Source organism: Dreissena polymorpha, chromosome 3, assembly GCF_020536995.1.
Source record: "Dreissena polymorpha isolate Duluth1 chromosome 3, UMN_Dpol_1.0, whole genome shotgun sequence".
In the NCBI taxonomy this organism is placed as follows: Eukaryota; Metazoa; Mollusca; class Bivalvia; order Myida; family Dreissenidae; genus Dreissena; species Dreissena polymorpha.
In genome coordinates this window covers 150,922,443-150,946,810 of record NC_068357.1, presented here as the reverse complement: position 1 = coordinate 150,946,810, position 24,368 = coordinate 150,922,443, and the positions used below count along the sequence as shown (strand labels likewise).

Here is a 24,368-nt window from a genome sequence, read left to right as displayed (position 1 = left end):
ATGTATTGGTTAAATACCTAAGCCTTTATAGTAATAGATACAAACATAAATGCGTGTACTTTTCAATCCATACTGAACATAAAATGACAGCAAAGATTACAACTACAATCATTGTGATGTTGATTGAGCAAGTCGATTATTAAATATAATGTCTTTTTGTAACAATTTTGCAAGTGTTTAACAGTCATGACTGCTTGCTCTATATACATTACATAAATTATGGCTTGCAAGTGTGAAAGAGTGAAATACATCATGTGACATACATACATGTACATTATATTACCAAGATAAACTAGGAAAGTGCTTACTAAATAAGAAAAAAATGCATACAATTAGAATTACAACATGATATTTAGACAACAATCTGACAGCAAAGAGATAGTTTTCATGCATTAAATATATATATATTCTGTTATCTGCAAAATCACCAACATTACTACTCTTACATTTAAAATGGAAGTCTTTCTAGAAGGAATTGTAAGCTCTCATCATTTTAGAAGAAATCTTTATCACATCAATACTTACATAGACAAAAATTATGGGTGGTAGATTTTTATTTTTACAAAACGCAATATAATGTAATTAATTTGATACATTTGAATGCACGGGAAAAAAATCCCAAGACAAAAATCATTAACAACAGAAAGAAACGAACTAACATGAACACATTACATGCCATGTGAAAAGAAATGTAGTATGATTAGATTTAGAATCATTTACATTTAATTGCAAAAGTGTTCCGTACAAAGTATATTATACTTCTTATTATATCTTTATTTCCAAATAAATGTTAAAGCCTTAGTTTAACAATCGACATTAACGCTAAAGATATTTCTCTGATAAGCTAAACAAATATATAATTTAGCCTGAATGGATTGTAAAAGCGCTAATGAATAACCGAACAAGATAACAGAAAGTATGTCATATTACTTGAGAATTAATATTATTACATTTAGAAAAGAAAGCATGTAGCATGTATGATGAGCAATATTTATTCATACCATTGCAGACTAGGTGCAAGACATAGGTGCCTGAGCAAGAAGTTCGTTGAATGCGATGAAAATGCTATCAGGAAGTCACTTAATAAAGGTCAAACAATGTATGATAAAACTTTGTTGTTGGTCTTTATTCACTGGTCTTCAAATACAAACAACAAGCAATAATTAAACATAATTTGAATTATTCTGCAGCTAAAAAATTAATTCTTATGTTAAATACTTAAATAACATTATCTTGTCTTCCTTTTAGCATTTTATGCAAATAGATTATAAAGTCTCTGCAAAACATTTTTGTCCCTGAACCTAAGTTATAGCACATTTTGTGACCGAAGTTTCTAAAATTTAAATGTCTTTGAATGTCTTAAAAGTATAGAAGATTGTTCTAAACAAACATAAACTATAAATATACTTTACAAAGTGAAACTTTAACTCTTTCAGTGCTGGAACCTTTAAAAGGCCTTGAAAACAGTTTGGATCCAGATGAGATGCCACAAAACGTGGCGTCTCATCAGGATCCAAACTGTTTGCTATTCTGATAGTATTCTTTGAAAAAAATTGAAGAAAATGCTTATTTTAAAATTCAGCAGACAACATTTTAGCAGACGACAAATTTCCCAGCATGCAAAGGGTTAAAGAGAAATCTTATGTTAGCCTTTAAACTATTTATAACAAAATTATTTTGCAGATTAGCAATGGGGGGAATGTTCAGAATGTGAAAGCATGTAAGGTAGCAAATACCTGCTTTTTTAGACCTAAAGCCAGAAGTCCATTTTGTTAACTTCTTGCTGCGGCTCTTTTCTGTACGCAGTAATTTCAAAATATAGGTGTTTAGTAACTATGGGGGTACAAACTTAAATAACATCTCATGCAAAACAAATGTATTTTGCCAGCAATGTTTATTCAATGTGCTTGGCTTAAACATTTCTGACTAAGATATGGACATTTATTTCGCTTGAACTGTAATGTATATTGATAATTTATATTAATATGACATTTTTGCATGCAAACATATTAGGGTAGGATAGCTTTATTCCATTAACTGATCACCAAGGGAAAACAATGTTAAGTTCTTGATTGGTCGATTTAATGAAGTTTTAAACCAATTATCTAAACTTGATAGCCTTGGAGTCATAAACCCAAATTAAAAACAAAAATTCATGAGACATGTTGCCCAAAAACTAGACAGAAAGCAAATATATATAATGTCTTTTTTAAAATCAGATTTTGTACTCGACAGGATGACATATTCGATCAGTATGGTTTTACTGTTTCAAAAAGACTCTTTTTCCTGGGCTTTTTTCGCTGATAATAGCCATTATTTTGTAAAATTCACAATAGCAAATACAATTTTATTTGTTCAAATCAAGTCCTGAACTTCCAATTGATGGTACAAATTTTAAGTGTCTAAAAAAATATACCTGTTGAGTATACTTAAAAGTAATAAAGAGATTGAAGTAGTAATTTTCATTTAACTGATTTCTTTATGTTGAGTATTTTATGTTTTATGAAAGTTTTATCAATAATAATTCAAAAGTTATAAATCAAGCAACTCCACTTTTTTCAATTTGAAGTAATATTTGGCACTTAATTCCAATTGAATGGTGAGAACAGCCCTGTCTTCACAAATACCCAATTCAATTGGACCCTGTAGTCCAGGTTTAGCAGTTTTGGACTGCAGAGGCTGAGCATGAGGGTGACACTTAACACACCAACATAAAGTCTTGTTTTCCCATGACACACCCTTTACATATGGAACATAAACTGGTGACATTGACAATCATGGAACATAAACTGGTGGCATTGCCCATCATGTAACATAAACTGGTGACATTGCCTATTATGGAACATAAACTGGTGACATTGCCCATCATGGAACATAAACTGGTGACATTGCCCATAATCGGGAAAATTTGAGTCCTGCTCTTGGAAAATTGGGATTATGCTGCACAGGCTTATCAGGGACTACCCTTTCCACTTTTATAAAAATATATCATTTACCGGAGGTCTCCTGTGCGGACTGCACAGGCTAATCTGGGATGACACATTACGCTTGTATGTTGTTTTTTGTTTAAGGAAAGAATCTTTTAAGTTTAGGAAGAAATTCTCGTCTCAGATTAGCCTGTGCTAATCTGGGCTCACACTTGAGGGACACGCATAAAACCCATTTTCTAAGAGCCCGGATCAAATCTATGTTTTAGGTGACGTTTATAAGTAAATATGAAGGTTATATTTTTTTGTAAAGTCAAACCTGCTGTTACCAGCCCAGTAAGAACAAGACTTTTGCCAAGCAATAAAAGTTCCCTACCGGTGAAGCTCCACCATTTTCAGCAATATTTCTGGTCTATTTGTTATATAGCAACCAGAATTCTCGACGTAGGAACAAAATGAAATGACGTGCATAATCTCCATATTGCCATCTATCCGTGTTTTATGTTTCATGAAAAAATATGAAAAACCTTTAAAGTTATCGCAGTTTTCACCATTTTCAGCACTACTTCTAGTTTATTTGTTGCCATAGCAACCAGAATTATTGACGTAAGAACAAAATGAACTGACATGCATAATCTCCATATTGCCATTTGTCCATGTTTCAAGTTTCATTAAACAAGAGGGCCAAGATGGCCCTAGTTCGCTCACCTGAGAGGAGTTGGTTCATTCAATCCTTACCAAACGTCAAACTTGACCTAGATATTGTCCAGACAAACATCCAGGTCAAGTTTCATCATTATTTCATCTGAGAGTCATGATCAATGTACCTATGAAGTTTCATGATCCTAGGCGTAAGCATTCTTGAGTTATCATCCGAAAACCATTTTTCTAAGTTGAGTCACCCTGACCTTGACGTCCATTGTGTGAATACGTTTTTTGGCACTGTGACCTTGACCTTTCACCTAGTGACCTGATAATCAATAGAGGTCATCTGCGAGTCATGATCAATATACCTATGAAGTTTCATGATCCTAGGCATAAGCGTTCTTGAGTTATCATCCAGAAACCATTTTACTATTTCAGGTCACTGTGACCTTGACCTTTGATATAGTGACCTGAAAATCAATAGGGGTCATATACGAGTCATGATCAATGTACCTATGAAGTTTCATGATCCTAGGCCTTAGCGTTCTTGAGTAATCATTCGGAAACCATTTTTCTATTTCGGGTCATCATGACCTTGACCTTTGACCTAGTGACCGGAAAATCTATAGGGGTCATCTAGGAGTTATGATCAATGTACCTATAAAATTTCATGATCCTAGGCCTAAGCGTTTTTGAGTTATCATCTGGAAACCATTTTACTATTTCGGGTCATCGTGACCTTGACCTTTGACCTAGTGACCTGAAAATCAATATGGGTTATCTGCGAGTCATGATCAATGTATCTAGTTTTATGATCCTATGCATAAGCGTTCTTGAGTTATCATCCGGAAACCATTTTACTGCTTTGGGTCACCGTGACCTTGACCTTTGACCTAGTGACCTGAAAATCAATAGGGGTCATCTGCAAGTCATGATCAATGTATCTATGAAGTTTCATGATCCTAGGCATAAGCGTTCTTGAGTTATCATCCGGAAACCATTTTACTATTTCGAGTCATCGTGACCTTGACCTTTGACCTAGTCACCTGATAATCAATAGGGGTCATCTGCGAGTCATGATCAATTTACCTATGAAGTTTCATGATCCTTGGCATAAGCGCTCTTGAGTTATCATCCGGAAACCATCTGGTGGACGGACGGACCAACATGAGCAAAACAATATACCCCCTCTTCTTCGTAAGGGGGGGGGGGGGGGGGGCGGCGGCATAATGAGAAAACTGCCCCCCTCCCAGCAGCCATGTTAAAATGTGACTTCTACTGTGTTCACGTTTTCAATATACACATATAGAGAAAAATGCCCCGCCCACTGGCGGCCATGTTTTTTCACCAATCCTGACCATTTTCAAACTCAACCGAGATATCAATAAAACCAATGTTTGACAAACTTTCATGATGATTGGGCAAAATTTGTAACTTCTAGAGTGTTTACAAGGTTTCTCTATAGCCAAATAGGGAAAACTGCCACTATATACATATAAAGAAAAATGCCCCGCCAACTGGCGGCCATGTTTTTTCACCGATCTCGACCATTTTCGAACTCGTCTGAGACATCAATTGAACCAATGTTTTGACTTACTTTCATGATGATTGGGCAAAAATTGTGACTTCTAGAATGTTTACAAGGTTTCTCTATAGCCAAATAAGGAAAACTGCCCCGCCCACTGGCGGCCATGTTTTTTTAAAGGAGTGGGCGGCCATGTTTTTCAACGGATCGGAACCACTTTTGAACTCAACCAAGATATCATTAAGACAAACATTTTGACAAAGTTACATGAAGATTGTGCATGAAATGTGACTTCTTCAGTGTTTACAAGGTTTTTCTTTTTTTTCACCTAGTGACCTAGTTTTTGACCCGGCACAACCCAGTTTCGAACTCCGCCGAGATTTCATTGGGACAAAGCTTCTGACCAAGTTTCATGAAGATGGGACAAGAAATGTGGCCTCTAGAGTGATTACGAGCAAATGTTAATGGACGGATGGAAGGATGGACGGACGGACGAACGTACGATGGACAAAGACCGGTCACAAAAGCTCACCTGAGCAATCAGGTGAGCTAAAAATATGAAGACCTTTTAAAGTTATTGCAGGATCCAGAAAATAATGACAGACTGACAGACTGGCTCACAGAGCCCAAACCATAAGTCCCTCTCCCGTTTCACCGGTAGGGGACTAAAAAGAACCATCCACATAACATTACATGTATAAGGTTTGGTTGAAGTTTTTTGGTAACTATGTAAAAGAAATACCAGAAAGTGTTTCCTACAAAAAGTTTAAAATGCAAATAATTAATGGACAATTTTTCACTTGCAAATAATTATTGGAAAGAGTCATAAGCGTATGACTTGTGGTTATGTGTACCTGTATATATTTAGTATATTTTTTTTAGTTTTGTTTCTGGTGATATTTCTGCTGATTGCTTATTTAAACCCAATCAAAGTGATAATATGTTGCTATATCAGACAAAATTGTCATTTAATATGATCAGAAAAATGTAAGAGGGCAAGGGAATGTATTTCTGGCATTATGCCAACATTTTGCATACATGCACAGGGTTCTCAATAACTTTTGAGCAAACAGGCCAAAATGTGAAACCAACAGGCATTTTAGGGGGGTCCCGCCCCGGCGAAATGTTGTTCATGATTTCATGAACACTTCAAGCCAATCAAGAACTGTTCATGAACGGTTCTGAAAAAGTTCCTGAGCTTGGTTCATGAACTTTTGGACATGAACTGTTCTTAAGACATGTTCATGAACTGTATATGAATTATTGTTGAACATTTCAAAGTTCATGAACAGTTCTTCATCTAGCCATAAATACTTAGTGATGAACATTTCATGCACAAGTATTTCTAATGACTTTTCTGAGACAGACTTTAAGGTTCCATCATGAATAATTCATGAATTCCTTTGTGCTAGATGTTTCATACATATTTTTGAAAGTAATATTGAAATGTCTAGCATACAAATCTTGTAGATTTGTGAAACCTGTGAAGTTAGTATGAATATGCATAGTACTTTCACCACTGTAAGTTAGAGTTCTTGACCTGTTCTATAGAATTTTTAGAACATTTGTACAAGAACTGTTCAAGAACTGCCTTCAGGAACACTTCAATAACTTTTTAAGGGCCTTTCCTGTTCTTGAATTATTCTTAAACTATTCTTGAACACTTTAAGAACTTTTTTGAACAACATGTTTCCTTCTGATGTTCTTAAACAGGTCTACACAATGTTTTTGAACGTATGATGGACTTTTTAAGAATCCAATATGTTCTTAAAAGGATCTGTCATTGTTCTTGGAAGACTTAAAAGACAAGTTTAAGAACGTTTTAAGGACATCTTTTTTCAAGAACTGTTTAAGATGATATCAAGAACTCAATGTACATTGTATTGCTGTTTTTACAAAGAAAGAATATTGTGTGCACAGGAAGTTGAAACGGAAGGCACATGGTTTATGTTATATTTGAAAATGTAAGTCTTTAATAAATTACCGGCTGAACTGATCAGCCATTGGTTCCATTTCAAGTTCTTTGGCACTGTAAGTGTAACCATTTCAGGGAAACCATTGATTAGTAAATGATTCTTGAACTGAAAATGAGACTATTCATAATCTTTTCAATACATGAATTATTCATGAACATATAATGCAAAGTTGTATTATGAAATTAAAAGAGTATTATCAAACCACTTGTATCTCAGTTATTAGTGTTATATTTAAATTATTGTTATATGTTGCTATCATTATGTTAAGTGCTAATACAAGACTTGTTTCTTCTTACCCTGACCTGTTTGTTGAGCTTTAGTAACACTTATGATAACCTTTGCAAAATTGACAAATTCTTGTTCATGAATAGTTCATGAACACTTCATGCCACCTCAGTTTATGAACTCTTGAAGAACTATGGTTCATGAACTATTCACTTACAGTTCATGAACAGAAAATGAGCCATTGAAAAATAGAAGGAAAATGTTCATGAACTTTTCGTGAACAGCAAAACCCTGAAGAATTTTTCAAGAATTTTGTTGTTCATGAACTGTTCATGAACACTTCATGCCATTGATGTTCATGAATAGTTCATGAACATTTCATGCCATAATGGTTCAAGAATAGTTCATGAACACTTCATGCCATACGGGTTCAAGAATAGTTCATGAACACTTCATGCCATAAGGGTTCAAGAATAGTTCATGAACACTTCATGCCATTAGGTTTCAAGAATATTTCATGAACACTTCATGTCATTAGTGTTCATGAACAGTTTATGAACTAAAATTTCAAGAACTTTTCACAGACGTGGCTCATTTTCTGTTCACGTGAACTGCAGAACAACATTTCGCAGGGGCGGGTCATGCTTGCCAGTAAAATTTTAAAATTGAGCACTTGATTTCCTGCATTTTGGGCCATTTTATAGCTATTATAATTGTCAACCAGGCACTTAAATTTGAGCATTTTTTGTGCATTTTATGAATTTTAGCTTTTTTAACTAACAAAAGATAAATGAAAAAAGCTCTTTATTACTTTTGTAAAATTTTAACTCGTGATTCTGGACATTTACTAATCATCCCAGTCACCATTACTGTCATCAGATTCACAGCCACTGGTCGTCTGTCTACCATGCACATTTTGCGTGACACTTCTAGTTTGAAACTGAATTAAAATAAACTTTCACAACAACAAACAACTTTGCATTAACACAAAAAACGCCAGCAATCAGGAACAAAAAATTCACCATGTGATATAAAGAACATCAAAATATTTGACTGCTTTTTTACCGATTTCAATTTGTGCCTTTTCATTGTTGTTGTGGTGCAATGCGTTAAGGGAGATAATTAAGAAACGTCTTTGCTTAATAGCAAAAAGAAGCAAAATTACTGAAAAAACACGCAAATTTCGAAAAGTATATTGCCGATTTTCCGAATCTGAGCGATTTTCAACCGGCCAAAATCTGATTTCAAACGGCTTATTTGGCCGGCGGCCGGCTCTTATTGAGAACCCTGCATGTATATATTTAGTTACACAGGAGAAAGTTTAAAAATTTTCAAACCTTCTTTAATATGTACATGTATTAATTAATAAAAACTTGTATGCAAACCCTCTAACCTTTACATTGATACAGAGTTACATGATAATAATTGCAAGTTCAGATTAAAATATTTCGGCAAATGTTAGTAAATACATAAGATATTGCTAATATAAAGCTATGCATTTCTGAATAAGCAATATTTAAAACAAATAAAAACTGCTCATTCACAGATTATGAGACCAAGGCAACAACAATTTAATCAGTTGTTATTGATCGCCAAAATTTAGTAAAGGGAAAAACAAACAGCTTATGAATTTGTTGCTGCCCAACCTTTTATTAATTTTTTTTTAATATTAAAAAATATTATTTTTTTTAGATATTTATTACTTTAAAAAAAGCATCAGTGCTTTAATTCATATCTTTATTACAATACTGTAAAAAATATTGAAAAACTTACTTATATACAGAATTACTCAGATCTGTCAAATTACTTGTCTCACACAGATTCAACTCTATGAGTGAGCAGTTTACATGTTAACTAGTTACAATGCAAACTTGATCTGTGAGCCAAAAGATTGCTGAAAACTTACCAACCGGTTTCGTGCCCCCAATTTTACCCTTTATGGACTTCTTTGGGTCTTTATCTGGAAAGGATGACCCAAAATTGCATGCAAGGCGTGGAATAATGATCCTAACCATTTGTTTGCCACTTTGCATCTTTACAGGATTACTAGTTACTTTTCTAAGGGAAATTGTGTATAACTTTAATAACAACCCTCTTGATGTGTATTACCTTATTAACAACCATCATGATGTGTATTACCTCATTACAAACCCACTTGTTGTGTATTACCTCATTACCAACCCACTTGCTGTGTATTACCTTATTAACAACCCTCATGATGTGCATTACCTCATTAACAACCCTCTTGATGTTTATTTCCTCATCAACATCCCTCTTGATGTGTATTACCTCATTAACAACCATCATGATGTGTATTACCTAATTAACATCACCATGATGATATGTATTACCTCATTAACAACCCTCATGATGTGCATTACGTCATTAACAACCCTCTTGATGTTTATTACCTCATCAACATCCCTCTTGATGTGTATTACCTCATTAACAACCATCGTGACGTGTATTAACTAATTAACAACCCTCTTGATGTGTATTACCGTAAATCCACGAATATAATACGCCCTCGTGTATAATACGCACCCCCGAGTTTGGTCAAAATTTATTGGTAAAAATTGAAAATCCGAGTAAAATACGCACTTAAAAATCAGTGTCCGAAATCGGCCATTTCCGAAAAAATTTGTCAATATATTTTTGTGTTGTGAAAATAGCAAATCAATTTGGTGTTGTCAACTATCTGTTTCACAGTAATACCCCAGTATATTGATCGGGATGTGTTATAGTGCTGTTGTCATGACAGTTGCATAATAAATATCTCTGTCTATTGTTTATATTACCATTGATTGTTACTGATAACACACGGGCCGCTTGCTGACATCCGGGTCAAGCAGTCATAATTGCAAAAGAAAGAAGCAGAGACGCTGTCTTTTGTTTTCGCATTTAATTCGATTCGACAATATTCAGGACGATAATAATTATAATAATAATAAAGTAATAAGATGAAAATGGTTACATGTACTTCCGTTTTTATAGTTGTCTAGATGAATTACTTTTCTGAAGTGTTACAAACTCGATACTTTAATTAAACTTAAAATACAATTAAACCGCTCGTGTTTTTCATGATCTCTTTAAAATACGCTGCTGTCATTAAGGCTAGTTTGGGAATAAAAAACAAATTAATTATCACCTTTCAATTTAATTCGGCAATAGGCAGAAAGGTGTAATAGACTCTATTAGCATCATAAAATTAATTATTTAATTACCACTCTTTACTTCAGATATGGTAAATATGCGGTAGAAACATAAATAGTGGTCAGCTAAAAAATATTTATTCGGGTATTGTCAGGGTTTTTTTTTCATTTGCTAATCTCTTTATACGACTTAGCGTCCAGTCGCTATTTTGAAGGCAGACGACGATATTAACTCTGTATTCAAAGTATACAGTGTCTGCGCATGAATGACCCAATATTATCCGATAGCTCCTCCCGTTCCCACGTTTCATTCGACAACGTCATTTCATGTGTAAGCCAGCTCAATGTTGATTGGCCAGCTACCATGCGCATTTCAATAACAATAAGGTCAAGCGATGTCTCATAATCGGGTACAGACCGGGTTTCGTTCACTGTCCAAATTGCGAACACTTTCATTAAAACAAAGAGACAAACATAGAAAACCAGTCCGATATAAATGGCGGATGTTTTCAAAAAAAATTTACTAGATTTTCGCATTTTCGCAAATAAGATTTTTATTGAGCCAAATTCTCAATATTTTTGCAAATGGCTCAAATGGCGAACGACTGCCCGAGCCCTGTTGCACCCCTTTGATGTAATGGTGTAGTTCAAAATGGCTGCTGCAAAGCGAATAACAACGATTTAGTTGAAAATTTGCACAGGAAAAATTTTGTTCTGCTCTAAACTCGTATATTATACGCACCCCCTACTTGAAGAAAAAATCGGCAGGTAAAAAAGTGCGTATTATATTCGTGGATTTACGGTACTTCATTAACAATCCTCATGATGTGTATTACCTCATTAACAACCCCCTTGATGTTTATTATCTCATTAACAGCCCTCTTGATTTGTATTCCCTCATTAACAACCCTCTCCTTTAAGAGCTATAACAGGGTAAAAAGCATTTTGAAATGTACAAGCACAATTCTATATGCAATCTGAGAGATATAATATTTCTATTCTGGATATGGAAACAATAATCAGCCAGCGGTTCACATTTGTAGCATATTGTCCTTACCATCTATCATGCTTGTACAAATATGCAGTACAAGCATGATTGTCAACATTATAATTATTTGATCATTTATAATTATGTATCAGCAAATGCAGGTTTACGTTATTTTGTAACAACCTGTCTGAAAGATTTATTTTCTGATGTGAAAAAACATTACAAATGGAAATAAAGAAGGAAAGGCAAAATTCTGTTTAAGCGGTTCAAAGTTCAGACAAATGTGAGAAAGTACAGGTATAAAGAATGTGAAAATATAAGAATAATTGTACTTTGTTAATATTTTTATGTACTATTTTATGAACTACTTTTTTATGTATTTTTGTAGGAACAATTACTTGAAGGTCAAAGCTCTTCTATCTGCAATTGCCTGATATAAAAGCCATACATGTAACTGACTACAACTTTTGCTGATAAAGAAACTCAACAATACTACAATTAACCACAACACATTCGAAATAAGGAAAAAAAAATCTGACTTATTGACCTTGTTTCAATAAACATGCTTTTGAAATACATAGAATAAAATGTCAAATATGTTGATGTAAATGTGATGGAATTCATTTAAACGTCTCAATTGCTATGCAAATTTGATTGTAAACTAGGTTAACTGCCCCTTTATATATAAGCTTGCCAAATATGATGGAATCTTGATGCTTGCCAAATATGATGGAATTAAGTAAACCATCTCATTTGCTTAGTAAATCACTGAAATGGGTTAACTGCCCCAAATGCTGTGTGTAAATTACTGAACAAGGTTTTCTTCCAAAGATGTTTTAAAATTGTGATTAAATTAAGTTCCCAGTTGGTATGTTACAATAACTGAAAGGAATTCCCTGTCCAGCTAGATGCCATGAAAATGTGATTGTGATTTTAGTTTAAATTTTACAGTTATACTGTAAATTAATGTGATTTTTATAATATTACCTGTCACTGTTAATATATACATGTAGATGTAATTGTATTATTTAAACCATCTCATGTGCTCTGTAAACATGACTGAAATACATTAACGCAGCCCTCTATGTTATGTGTAAATATGATTAAACAAGCAAATTCGTTGAATTGATATCCCCTGCCAAAATACTTCTGGACACAAAAGTTTTCTTGACTGATGTACAATGCCAACGTGTATCATCCTCTTATCCAGGGGTTGAAGAATTTTTCCAGAGCCACTCGCCCTGCAGGGCGAGTAGGCCTGACAATCCACTCGCCCTTCACTTTAATCTACTCGCCCTGCATTAAAAAAATAGATATCTATATTTATAGTTATGATCAACAAGAACCTTTTAAAGCTACTAAACATAGTGACACTAAACTGCAAACAAATTAACTACATTATCCGATGGATTATATTTGCTTTCCTTACGTTTTCTGCCCTCTTTCCTTTTCTCAATTCTTTCAACTTCTCGTTTTGACGACCTTTCTAATTTTTTCTGTTCCCTGTCGCAACCACCTTGCAGATATTTTAAAATAGAACCCTTTTCCATTTTAATATTTCAGACGAACTTTTACTGAAAGACACGCTTGATTGACAAACGGTTACAATATGGTAAATTTTGCCTAAGGCTTCTGATCACAAAATTCGGAATTATTCTGTTTATTAATAATTATTTTTTCTGTTTATTTTTAATTAAATATAAGAAGTATTATAATTAAACGTGATGTATTATTGTTATTTTGATATTTACATTAAAATTCACGGAATGACCAATATATTTAACAGTTTTATTCACTTTTAATTGCTTAGCTAAGAGCACTGACAACGACGAAAAGAGCGCAGCCGATTTCGAGAATTATTTTTACAGTGCCCATGACGTCATTTTTCATTGTCAAAACGAAAGTGCAGTTTCTTTGTGTACTAAACGTAATTTTTGTTTGTTCGAAAAATTGTTTGCAATTCGTATCAATGTGGAAGGAGTTCTGGAACTGAATTTATATTTCTCAACTTGAAAAACAGCACTCGCCCGGTCGGTGGAGTATTTAACAAATTTTACTCGCCCAACCGTCAACTTCACTCGCATATGCGAGCAGTCGAGTGGATTCTTCAACCCCTGTCTTATCCATATATATAATATATATATATATATATATATATATATATATATATATATATATATATATATATATATATATATAAATATATATATATATATATATACTCTTATCAAGTTTCAATGAAATCCGTCAAAGCACTTCCAAGATATGGCTCCGGACACACAAAAAAAGCATTTTTTCAAGATACAAAGGGCCATAACTATGTTTTTATCCAATGGTGTACAATGCCATTTGGCGTGCACCATCCTCTTTTCCATATATATACTCATACCAAGTTTCAATAAAATCCGCCAAAGTATTTTCAAGATATGGCTCCGGACACAAAAAAGCATTTTTTCAAGATATAAAGGGCCATAACTCCGTTATTAATAGATGGTGTACAATGCCATTTAGCGTGCATCATCCTCTTATCCATATATATACTCATACCAAGTTTCAATGAAATCCGCCAAAGCACTTCCAAGATATGGCTCCAGACACAAAAGTTCCGGACGGAAGGACGGACGGACAACGCCAAAACAATATCCCTCCGCCTATGGCGGGGAAAAATAAGGTAAACTGTACTGTTATTGTGATTTAATTAGGCAACTGGTCATAATGCTCATAATTAAACAAGAGCTGTCACCATAGGATGACTTATGCCCCCTATAAACCCTTGATAGAAGTTATGAGCTTTTTTCGAAACCTAAACACAGATTTCGAAACCTAAACGCAGACCCTTAGTTCAAGGTCAAGGTCACAGGGGTCAAAATTTGTGTGCGTATGGAAAGGCCTTGTCCATATACACATGCATACCAAATATGAAGGTTATATCTCAAGGGACATAGAAGTTATGAGCCTTTTTCGAAACCTAAACGCAAAGTGTGACAAAAAGACAGACAGACGGACAGACAGACGGACAGTCCGATCACTATATGCCACCTTTTCTTCGAAAAAGGGGCAAAAAAAACTACTTATAAGAATAAAACAATATATTAATAGCTCTAGGAAAATGGGGTTTATTGACTATGTGTAAAGCATTGTGTCAGATATGGTATTCTTTGTTTAAAGATGTCTCTTCTTTGCAAAAATCCAGTTTTGCTGGCAAGTGTTGTCCTTGATTCCCCCGCTTTGTGGACCACTCAGGCCAATCTAGGACGACACTTTGTGCACATTAATTATGCCACATTTTTCAAGAGCTCTGCTCATATAAAGTACACAGTTTTGAAGGTACACAAAAGTTACTACATACTAACAGAAATAAAAGCAATAACAGCCATCACTCAGATAACTTACTTGTGTACAGTTTTTCTAAATTGTCCACAGAATAAGGTGTAACAAGTTGCGCTTTAAAGCAGAAAAATAGCAATTATAACATTGGTGCAAAAATTCTTAACATTATGGGTACAGCTTTCTTTGTTTTATTTTATCAAGAGCTGTCACCATAGGATGACTTATGCCCCCTATAAACGCTTGATAGAAATTATGAGCTTTTTTCAAAACCTAAACGCAGATTTTGAAACCTTAACGCGGACCCTAAGTTCAATGTCAAGGTCACAGGAGTCAAAATTTGTGTGCGTATGGAAAGGCCTTGTCCATATACACATGCATACCAAATATGAAGGTTATATCTCAAGGGACATGGAAGTTATGAGCATTTTTCAAAACCTAAACGCAGATTTCGAAACCTAAATGCAGACCCTAATTTCAAGGTCAAAGTCACAGGGGTAAACATTTTTGTGCGTATGGAAAGGCCTTGTCCATGGACACATGCATACCAAATATGAAGGTTATATCTCAAGGGACATAGAAGTTATGCGCATTTTTCGAAACCTAAACGCAGATTTCGAAACCTAAACGCGGACCCTAAGTTCAAGGTTAAGGTCACAGGGGTAAAAAAATATGTGCGTATGGAAAGGCCTTGTCCATATACAAATGGATACCAAATGTAAAGGTTATATCTCAAGGGACATAGAAGTTATGAGCATTTTTCAAAACCTAAACACAGATTTCGAAACCTTAATGCAGACCCTAAGTTCAAGGTCAAGGTCACAGGGGTAAAAATTTGTGGGCGTATGGAAAGGCCTTGTCCATATACACATGCATACCAAATATGAAGGTTACATCTCAAGGGACATAGAAGTTATGAGCATTTTTCGAAACCTAAACGCAAAGTGTGACGGAAAGACGGACAGACAGACGGACAGACGGACAGTCCGATCACTATATGCCCCCTTTTCTTCGAAAGGGAGCATAAAAAGGACATGTATCAATTCTGTTGAATGATTGACAACTTTAAGCTTTATTTACCATATCCAGGTTTTAAATAAGGATTTTTTATGACTGACCTCTTCCTAATTTCTATTCATAAATCATTCTTCGCATGAAATATTTAATTCAGCAAATATTATTGAATTTAGCATAAATTGTCGAAACTCAACAAGGAATACAAAACAAACTTTAGGGTTATCACATAGAAATAAGAATTGGTTAGGTTATTAGAAACAAACTTCTTTACTATAGCTAAGGAAATCAAGGTGGATTATTCTGCACCAAGGGTTACCTGAGAGATCAAGTTGTCCGGCTGTTATTGTGGGTACAGAGTCTGTGTTCTTAGACTTCTCTAGCTCAGACTTCGGCTGATTAGGTTCATCAGACTTTGGCTGTGAGTTGGACCGCATTCTGGAATAAAACATGACATCATGAGAAAAGGGGTCTTATGCCGTTAGAGGCCAGTGTAGCTAAGACCAGCGTGCAATCTGGTCTGAAGCTACACTAAATTACTTAATTTAATAAGCCTGTGTTCTTGTTCAAAAATTTGATTAATACTTCATGGTTATGCATCATGCAACGTAAAATTTTGTCACCAATTTCAGAAGAATTCAAGGACTAATTCTTATACCTTAAGATATCAGCCAAACTGCAAGGAAAACTGTCTTTTCTTCACTAAAGATTTATGAAAAAGTATTTTTATTACTTGAGATATTTGCAAAAATAAATTTCTTAATGGTGTGCTTACATTCTGTCTAGTCCGTGTGTAAACCCCTGAAAACCCGGTTGATACAGCACACTGTTTAGCAATTAGTACTGATGGTAATAATACCATCACTAGTTGGGTAAACCAAGAATTTTGACCCTCTGATTTTGGCCAGAAATCCAAGAGCAGGTCCATTAAAAGTTCAATATGAGTTCAAGTGATGCTAATGTGTTCAGAGAGTTCAAAGCTAACATCCATACAAGTATCAATGTTTTGTAGCATGCAGTATTGGTGTAAGACAAAAAACATGACTTCGTAATATTCCATTCATGCCTAGCGTCTACAAAAAAGACCTTGGCAAACAGCGTAGACCCAGATAAGACGCCGCATGATGCGGCGTTTCATCTGGGTTTGCGCTGTTTGCTTAAAGGAATTTCTGTAAGAAATATTCTAACAAGGGCTGTTTGTAAAACATACATGCCGCCCATATAGGCTGTCAGTTGTAGTGGCAGCCATTGTGTGAATACGTTTGTTGTCACTGTGACCTTGACGTTTGACCTAGTGACCTGAAAATCAATAGGGGTCATCTGCCAGTCATGATCAATGTACCTATGAAGTTTCAAGATCCTAGGCCTAATTATTCTTGAGTTATCATAAGGAAACCATTTTACTGTTTTGAGTCAGTGACCTTGACCTTTAACCTAGTGACCTGAAAATTAATAGGGGTCATCTGCCAGTCATGATCAATGTACCTATGAAGTTTCATGATCCTAGGCGTAAGCATTCTTGAGTTATCATCCTGAACACATTTTACTATTTCGAGTCACTGTTACCTTGACTTTTGACCTAGTGACCTAAAAATCAATAGGGGTCATCTGCGAGTCATGATCAATGTACCTATGAAGTTTCATAATCCTAGGCATAAGCGTTCTTGAGTTATCATCCGGAAACCATTTTACTATTTCGGATCACCGTGACCTTGACCTTTGACCTAGTGACCTCAAAATCAATAGGGGTCATCTGTGAGTCATGATCTATGTACCTATGAAGTTTCATGATCCTAGGCCTAAGTGTTCTTGAGTTATCATCTGGAAACCATCTGGTGGACGGACATACGGACCGACATGTGCAAAACAATATACCCCCTCTTCTTCGAAGGGGGGCATAAATATAGAAAATATACTAGACATCCCTAATTTTGGAAATAAAATGATCCAATTTAAAAGGATGGGAGAGTCCGCTAGGCATAAATGGGTTAAACAAGAACTTGGATCTTCTGAATTTGTTCAAAATGGTGATGTGGATGTTTTGTATGCGATGTTCAAAGATAACATTCATGCAAGAATTGAAGCTTTGTAGCAATTAATAAGCAGTATGCTGTTAGATAAAACACAGCATCTAGGATTTACTAGATTCCTGGGGCATTAACTCTTTCAGTGCTGGAACCAAATTTTGAAGGCCTTTGCAAACAGTTTGGATCCAGATGAGATGCCACAGAACATGGCGTCTCATCAGAATCTAAACTGTTTGCTATTCTGATAGTATTCTTTGAAACAAAATGGAAGAAAATGCTAATTTTAGAAATTCAGCAGACAACATTTTAGCAGACGACAAATTTCCCGGCATTCAAAGGGTTAACAGTATTTGATACAGATGTAACAGTTAACATTACCCTAGCAGAAAACATCACTTGCTATCCTTCAGTATTTTTTCTCAGTAAGGAGAATCTTCTCTTGATATTCCATCACAATGCCAATCATTACTTCACGGAAATTATTCCCTTTTATCTTGATGGAACTGTGGATCTGATTACAGTAATTATAGTGACAGAGCAATGGCCAACTTTCCTTGGACATCTAAGGCTCCCATGTAATTAACATGCCATTCCATTATACTTATCAAAGATCTGTTGTCTGACATCTTGAATAATTCTCAGCTACATTTTATTTCCAAAACCAACTGATAAAATTATAGTTTTAACATGACAATTTCATTTTCAATATATAATATAAGTGACATTAAACATTCTTCATACTACTAGTACTTGATTAATAACTATGAATTGCTACTTAAAACGTGCATTACTGTTATCCAGAAATTTTATTTTATGCTTATTGACTTAGAATTTGAGATGTGTTGTCATCCTGAACTTGTGTTTTTGGCCATTATAATTATTTAACCTTTACCCTCATAAGAAGCGAAGTGAAAATGGCTTTTGCAACCAGCATTAAACCAGGACAGCCTGGGAGTAACTTGCAGTCTGTTCAGGTTTTATGCTGTTTGCTGCTCATCAGTATTTAAGGGTTGGAAATGAAGCCTTTAAAATTGAATGTAATAAGGTCTTTAATTAAACTTAACTTTTTACCGGACCACAAATGTGTCAAAATAAGTATCTAAGTGGTAAAGAGTTAAAAATTGTGATATCTATGATCCACAACTTGAGGTTTGTCAAGACTTAGATTTATTTATTGATGGTAAATACTAGGTACTCAATCTTCGTCTACAAGGTACAGTCGAAACCCGCTGGCTCGAACTCGTCAGGCCGTCAAAAAAGTTCGAGCCATCCGAAATTTGAGCCATCCGATTTCTATTAAACTTCTGTTTGTGAATATTTCCACCGCCAGTTGACGAGTACACATATTGCTTAAAATCCGTAATATTTCGTACTACTTTCTCCTTTTTAATTAATAAGAACAAAATATATACTCAATACTCTAATACTTTATGTACCAATATTTTATTTTATTTAATGTCATCTTTTACTCAAATCAATTAATGATTGACTTGATGACATGTTTGCAACCAGTGTTATATCAATTATTGCGTTCCTTTTAATCTAGCTCTCCTAATCGATTAACAGTTTATGCGACCCCAAGCGAGTTCGAGCCATTCGAACAAAAGAATGTGTGAAAACTGTGACCGGGACTGTGAAAACAGTTCAAGCCATCCGATAATTCGAGCCTCGCGAAATTGAGCCATCCGACAAAATTTGATATGAATATATAGAAATAAAAAATTGGTTCTTTGATGAGAATTAGAGCCAACCGGAAATTCGAGCCAAGCGAGTTCGAGCCATCGGGTTTCGACTGTACTTCAATTTACTAGTAATCATATTTGACACTCTCCAATGGTGCGCACAGAAGTGGTGTTTTGTTAATTAAATACACTTTCTGTACCTTTGAATACATGTACCCACACGAATCATTGAAAAATGATTGGAAAAAGCGATCAATAAGTAAAAGTCAACAGAATGAGATGTAAGCCATTTCAATAGCGCAAATTGCAGGATGATTCTTTCATTCAATACATTAATAAATATTTCACAGCAGACAGTCTCGGGTTTATATAAAAAAAAATCCATACAAATAGCCATAGCTTTAATGGAATGGAAGTTGAAACTTGTAACTGTTTCAGATGTGCTAGTTTCCGTTTAGGAACAAAATACAATCTTGATCAATGAATGACTCTAAGCAGCAGAGAAAGACACATAGAAAAGCTTGTCCTCTTTTCTCTATGAATGTACCATGTTTTAATAAAATAGCTTTTATACTTTAGGAGAAATGTTGATTATTAAAGGGCAATAACTTAGTAAATGAAGATGAGAGAGTTATGGTTCTTATAATCATCACTTCCCCTGTATCATGTATAATAACATGAAATTTCATTTGAATCCCTTCAATACAAGATAGAGGACAGAATTCAAAACAAATGAAGTTTAAAGAACTAAAGGTTGGACAATTAAATTCTGTTATTCCTCCCTTTCGGAACATTACATTTTATAAAATTAAGTCACTTTTAAAACAGAATAACAAAAATTAAGGCTCTTAAGATATGCACAACCAATTCATGAGACTACCTATTCAGTTTCAAGTTAATACCTGTTTTAGATTTCAAGATATGCTACAAAGACAATTTGTGTCTTGTTCTGTGAAAGCTGGTCATAATGCATGTGCGTAAAGTGTCGTCCCAGATTAGCCTGTGCTGTCCGCACAGGCTAATCAGGGACGACACTTTCCGCCTAAACTTGATTTTCGGTAAGGAGGGACTTCCTTGAAACTAAAAATACCATTAAAGCAGAAAGTGTTGCCCCTGATTAGCCTGTGCCGACTGCACAGGCTAATCTGGGACAACACTTTACGCACATGAATTAAGCCCAGTTTTCACAGAACAAGACACATTTAATTTCAAACAGAGTCATATTATGTGATATTCAAGGGCCAAAGTCCAACGTGCCTAATAAGATTTGCCACCATTTTATGCCAATGAGCATATTCAGAAAGTCTTTTGATGATCATAGAAAACTGGTTCAGGAAGAAAACGGAAACGAAAAGGTTCTGACAACCTGACAGACATATTTTGAGAAATACAAAGTTCTTTTTGAGATTTGTCTGGTACTCAGCTTGGCCTTCAGGTCAAGGCCATTTTCAAAATGTTTGTAGAGGATAAGAGGCAAACTGGTTGAGGAGAGCAGAAACCAATCAGTGAAATGACTAACGGATGGCCTTGTAGTGCAGATAATATACATGCCTCCTGTCCGCAGAGGGGCCAAAACTATACATATCAAAGTTGGAAGTCTGATTGCATGACTATAGTGTCCGATGTTTAAATGTACAGCAAATACAACAGCTTCACATCCAGCTGTTGGTTCATTATGGCAAGCAATTGCTTTGCCCCAAACAAATAATGGTACACCAATAACCAATAGTCATTTATGCAACGTTATGCACCTATTTATCAACTTTCTCTTTCTCAAGTTTCTCTTAAACAAATTGCTTTGTGCAAACAATATGTCAGTAAGTGATGATGTACAAATGACATGGAACCCTTCAAAAACAGTTTTTGCCAATTTAACATATTGCCTTGTTCTGAAACAATATGCTGATATTTAGTCATGGTGACATAGTCTCATAACTTCAGTTTGCACAACTTAATCAAAGCCCTGAAGGCACTGAAGATGTTCACTATCGCATAATTAAACACGCAATTCATTTTTCAAAATCAATCACAAGTTTGAAATGAACACACGCCATTCAAATATATAAAGTGTGTGTCATAGGGCATGAATCGAGTTTTGTGTGCAATTTTTATCATCCTTATTATTTCATAGAAATAACTTAGACAAAATAAAAACAACATGGCTTTTTGGACGTTCTCAAAGCATAGAAAGTATGATGAAAATGGTAATGAGAACTTAATATAAGAAAATTTGCAGTTACCATCATATTAAAGGAATATTTTTGGAATATCAAATAACTATCTCACAAGAATATAAATTCATAATGAAAGTTCCGTGTACAAAACTTTTGATTTTTGACACCATTTACAAATTCAAAATATACAATAATCTTCGTATCTTGTATGTGAAGGAATAAAAGTATATACACATTGCTGTTTATGCTTTACTTGTTACCCGAGCAGTTCACACGGTGTCAACAACGCTGACATAAACATAGGTATAGAGCACTAATGCGGTTTTTAGGCGTAGCTGTTTTACTCAGTTTTCATCTTAGTGACTTTTACATAACGCCAACAGAGACGCATGAATATTTTCGAATATGTAAAATGCTGATTGGAGATACAACCTCTGAACTTTTGCAACATCACTGCATATGTGCTCAATTCAAAAGAGGTAGCACTGTTCAGTGTAAGGAATTCCGGACTACTCTCTGTATGCTCAAACGACACAAATTGTGGCCCTGTTACAATTACGCGTTACAATCCATCTCGCAGAATTTCACTTTCGCCTCCAAGATGAAAAAATAATCATTAGCGAAATAGTATAGTGTCACGATAAGAGAAAATCGTTTAATTATCATACCACAATGTTTGCCGTACTTGGTCAGCACGTCTGGAAATCATTCCTTAATGTGTGGATAGGCTGCCAATATTAACAAGTTTGCTATTTTGAATTCTATTTTGTTTCAAAAAGCATTGTTCTTAAATGTGGTATTTTCAATTCTCAACGAGATTTGTAATGACCCTCGTCATGCGAAAATGGGTCTTATTCCATATGCGCCTATCACATAAATAGCCCTCTCAGCTATCTCTCCGTCTGGTAAGAAGAAAAAAAACATATTGAGTGATTTTATTGCGAACAGCTTCTCCTATGGCCTGACTGCGCAAATGCACATGTTGGGTTTAACAAACGCTTGCCAACACGCATAAGACCCATTTTCCCATGACGGCGCTATGGAAGTGTGATTTAAATGTGTCGAAAGAAAACTGCGTTTAAATCAAATATCAAAATACGATGTATTTCGATAGTGAAGAAAGATATTCATAACAAGGCATATGAGTATACATATAAAGTGCTCTCCGGTAGTATATTTTTTATCTACTCACACTAATGTGTGGTTTGACAATGCTAACACACATTTCATGCAGTGAATATGCAACTTACACGTAAAAAAACACAACACAATAGTTTAACTTGTGTTTAATTGTATTTATTTATTTCGAAAAGTAAATTGCAAACTTTATTTCAAAGTCAGCGTATACGCTGACTACATTTTTAAAAGATATTTATTGTTATAAATATATTTAATATAATATATTTAGTTGTTTTCGGTTTAAGCGATTATAAAGCATTTTCGAGGTTGCTTATAGTATGCCTGTAGTAATTGATGAACTCATATCCAACTGTCTATGTATTGATAACTGTGAATATAAACAAGCTAAACCTTCTACTAACCTTCTACTTATGCGTTGCTAGCACCCGTAAAAACAAAAGATCACCGCTATCTGTTGAGAACAAAAGAACGTTTTCCAGAAATACCCGCTGTAGTTGCATGAACGAGGTTACAAAACAGGTCCTTCCTATTATTTTTATAAATTGTTTGTTATATTTGGGTTTAACGATTATGAAACATTTTTTGTTTTTGTCTATCGTATCGCTGAAGTTATTGTTGAACTTATATTCAACGTTTTATAAATTGAGAATATAAATAAGCGTAAACTTTTTCCCGAATCTATTAAAAGCCTCAATTTACAAATGACCTGTACTACGTCATTGAGGTGTATGTGAGTGTAACCTATTGCGTTGTTATCGCTCGTGAACATTCCTTTGTTTATCGACAGGCACATCTATTAATAGCCTCATATTATGAATGGACTGAGCAAAAATACTACGTCATGAAGACGCTGCAGAAAGTGGACTATGTTATTCATTCATAAACAATCTCCTCCGCGACACGTACAATACGATCATTGTTTATTGATTCTTTTCTATAAAAGCACCTTTCAAAACTACATGTATAGTATTTAACACGATATTAATATAATGTTTTTATTTGTGAATGAATATTATTGGAGAACTCAAACCTCTTGTATAAATTATACAACTCTTTCTCGCGCAGATACGCGTAGTAATTAAGCGGGTATTGGGCTCCTAGTTGCTAAGGCGTATCGACCTGAATTTTAGACTAACTACCTTAGATGGACGCTTACTAAAAACAGTCCTGTTCCAAACAAAATATACTATTTGGTTGTTTTCAGTTATTGGCAAAGTAACTTAATGGTTTTGCTCCTATTATTTGGATATTTTCAGTCATTGGCAACTGAACTAAATAGTATTTTCCTCACATAAGATCGACAAGTAATGACATGTAAATGAGAAACATGAGACATAATTATTTAAGACTGGAACATAAGGAGTACATCAAGGGCAATAGAAGGTCAGCGAGTGTTATGTCTTCCAAGTATAACTAATATAATGCATTATTCATAAATCAACTAAAACACCTGTCCAAAAAACAATAATTTGATGCATAAGTAAAAGAGAATCAGTTCTAATGAAAGACAAGTTGCCACTTTCATGAACAATCATGGACAATCGTTCCCAGGGACGATCATTCCTA

The 24,368-nt window shown here is 34.7% G+C and overlaps 1 protein-coding gene across 12 annotated transcripts in view; it reads right to left on the bottom strand.

Moving 5' to 3' along the window:
- LOC127871972 (oxidation resistance protein 1-like) overlaps positions 1-24,368 on the bottom strand; it is a 91,734-nt gene that overhangs the window by 42,475 nt on the left and 24,891 nt on the right. For 11 of the 12 annotated variants that reach the window (XR_008045661.1, XM_052415279.1, XM_052415283.1 and 8 more), the window contains 3 exons: positions 16,099-16,217; positions 9,205-9,258; positions 1,737-1,796 (listed from right to left, as the gene is read on the bottom strand). Coding sequence is in view for 11 of the 12 variants with exons in the window: in XM_052415279.1 (XP_052271239.1) it covers positions 1,737-1,796; positions 9,205-9,258; positions 16,099-16,217 (233 nt within the window). In the remaining variant the exon portion in view is untranslated. The remainder of the gene's footprint in view (positions 1-1,736; positions 1,797-9,204; positions 9,259-16,098; positions 16,218-24,368) is intronic. The other variant, XM_052415285.1, reaches the window with a different exon arrangement.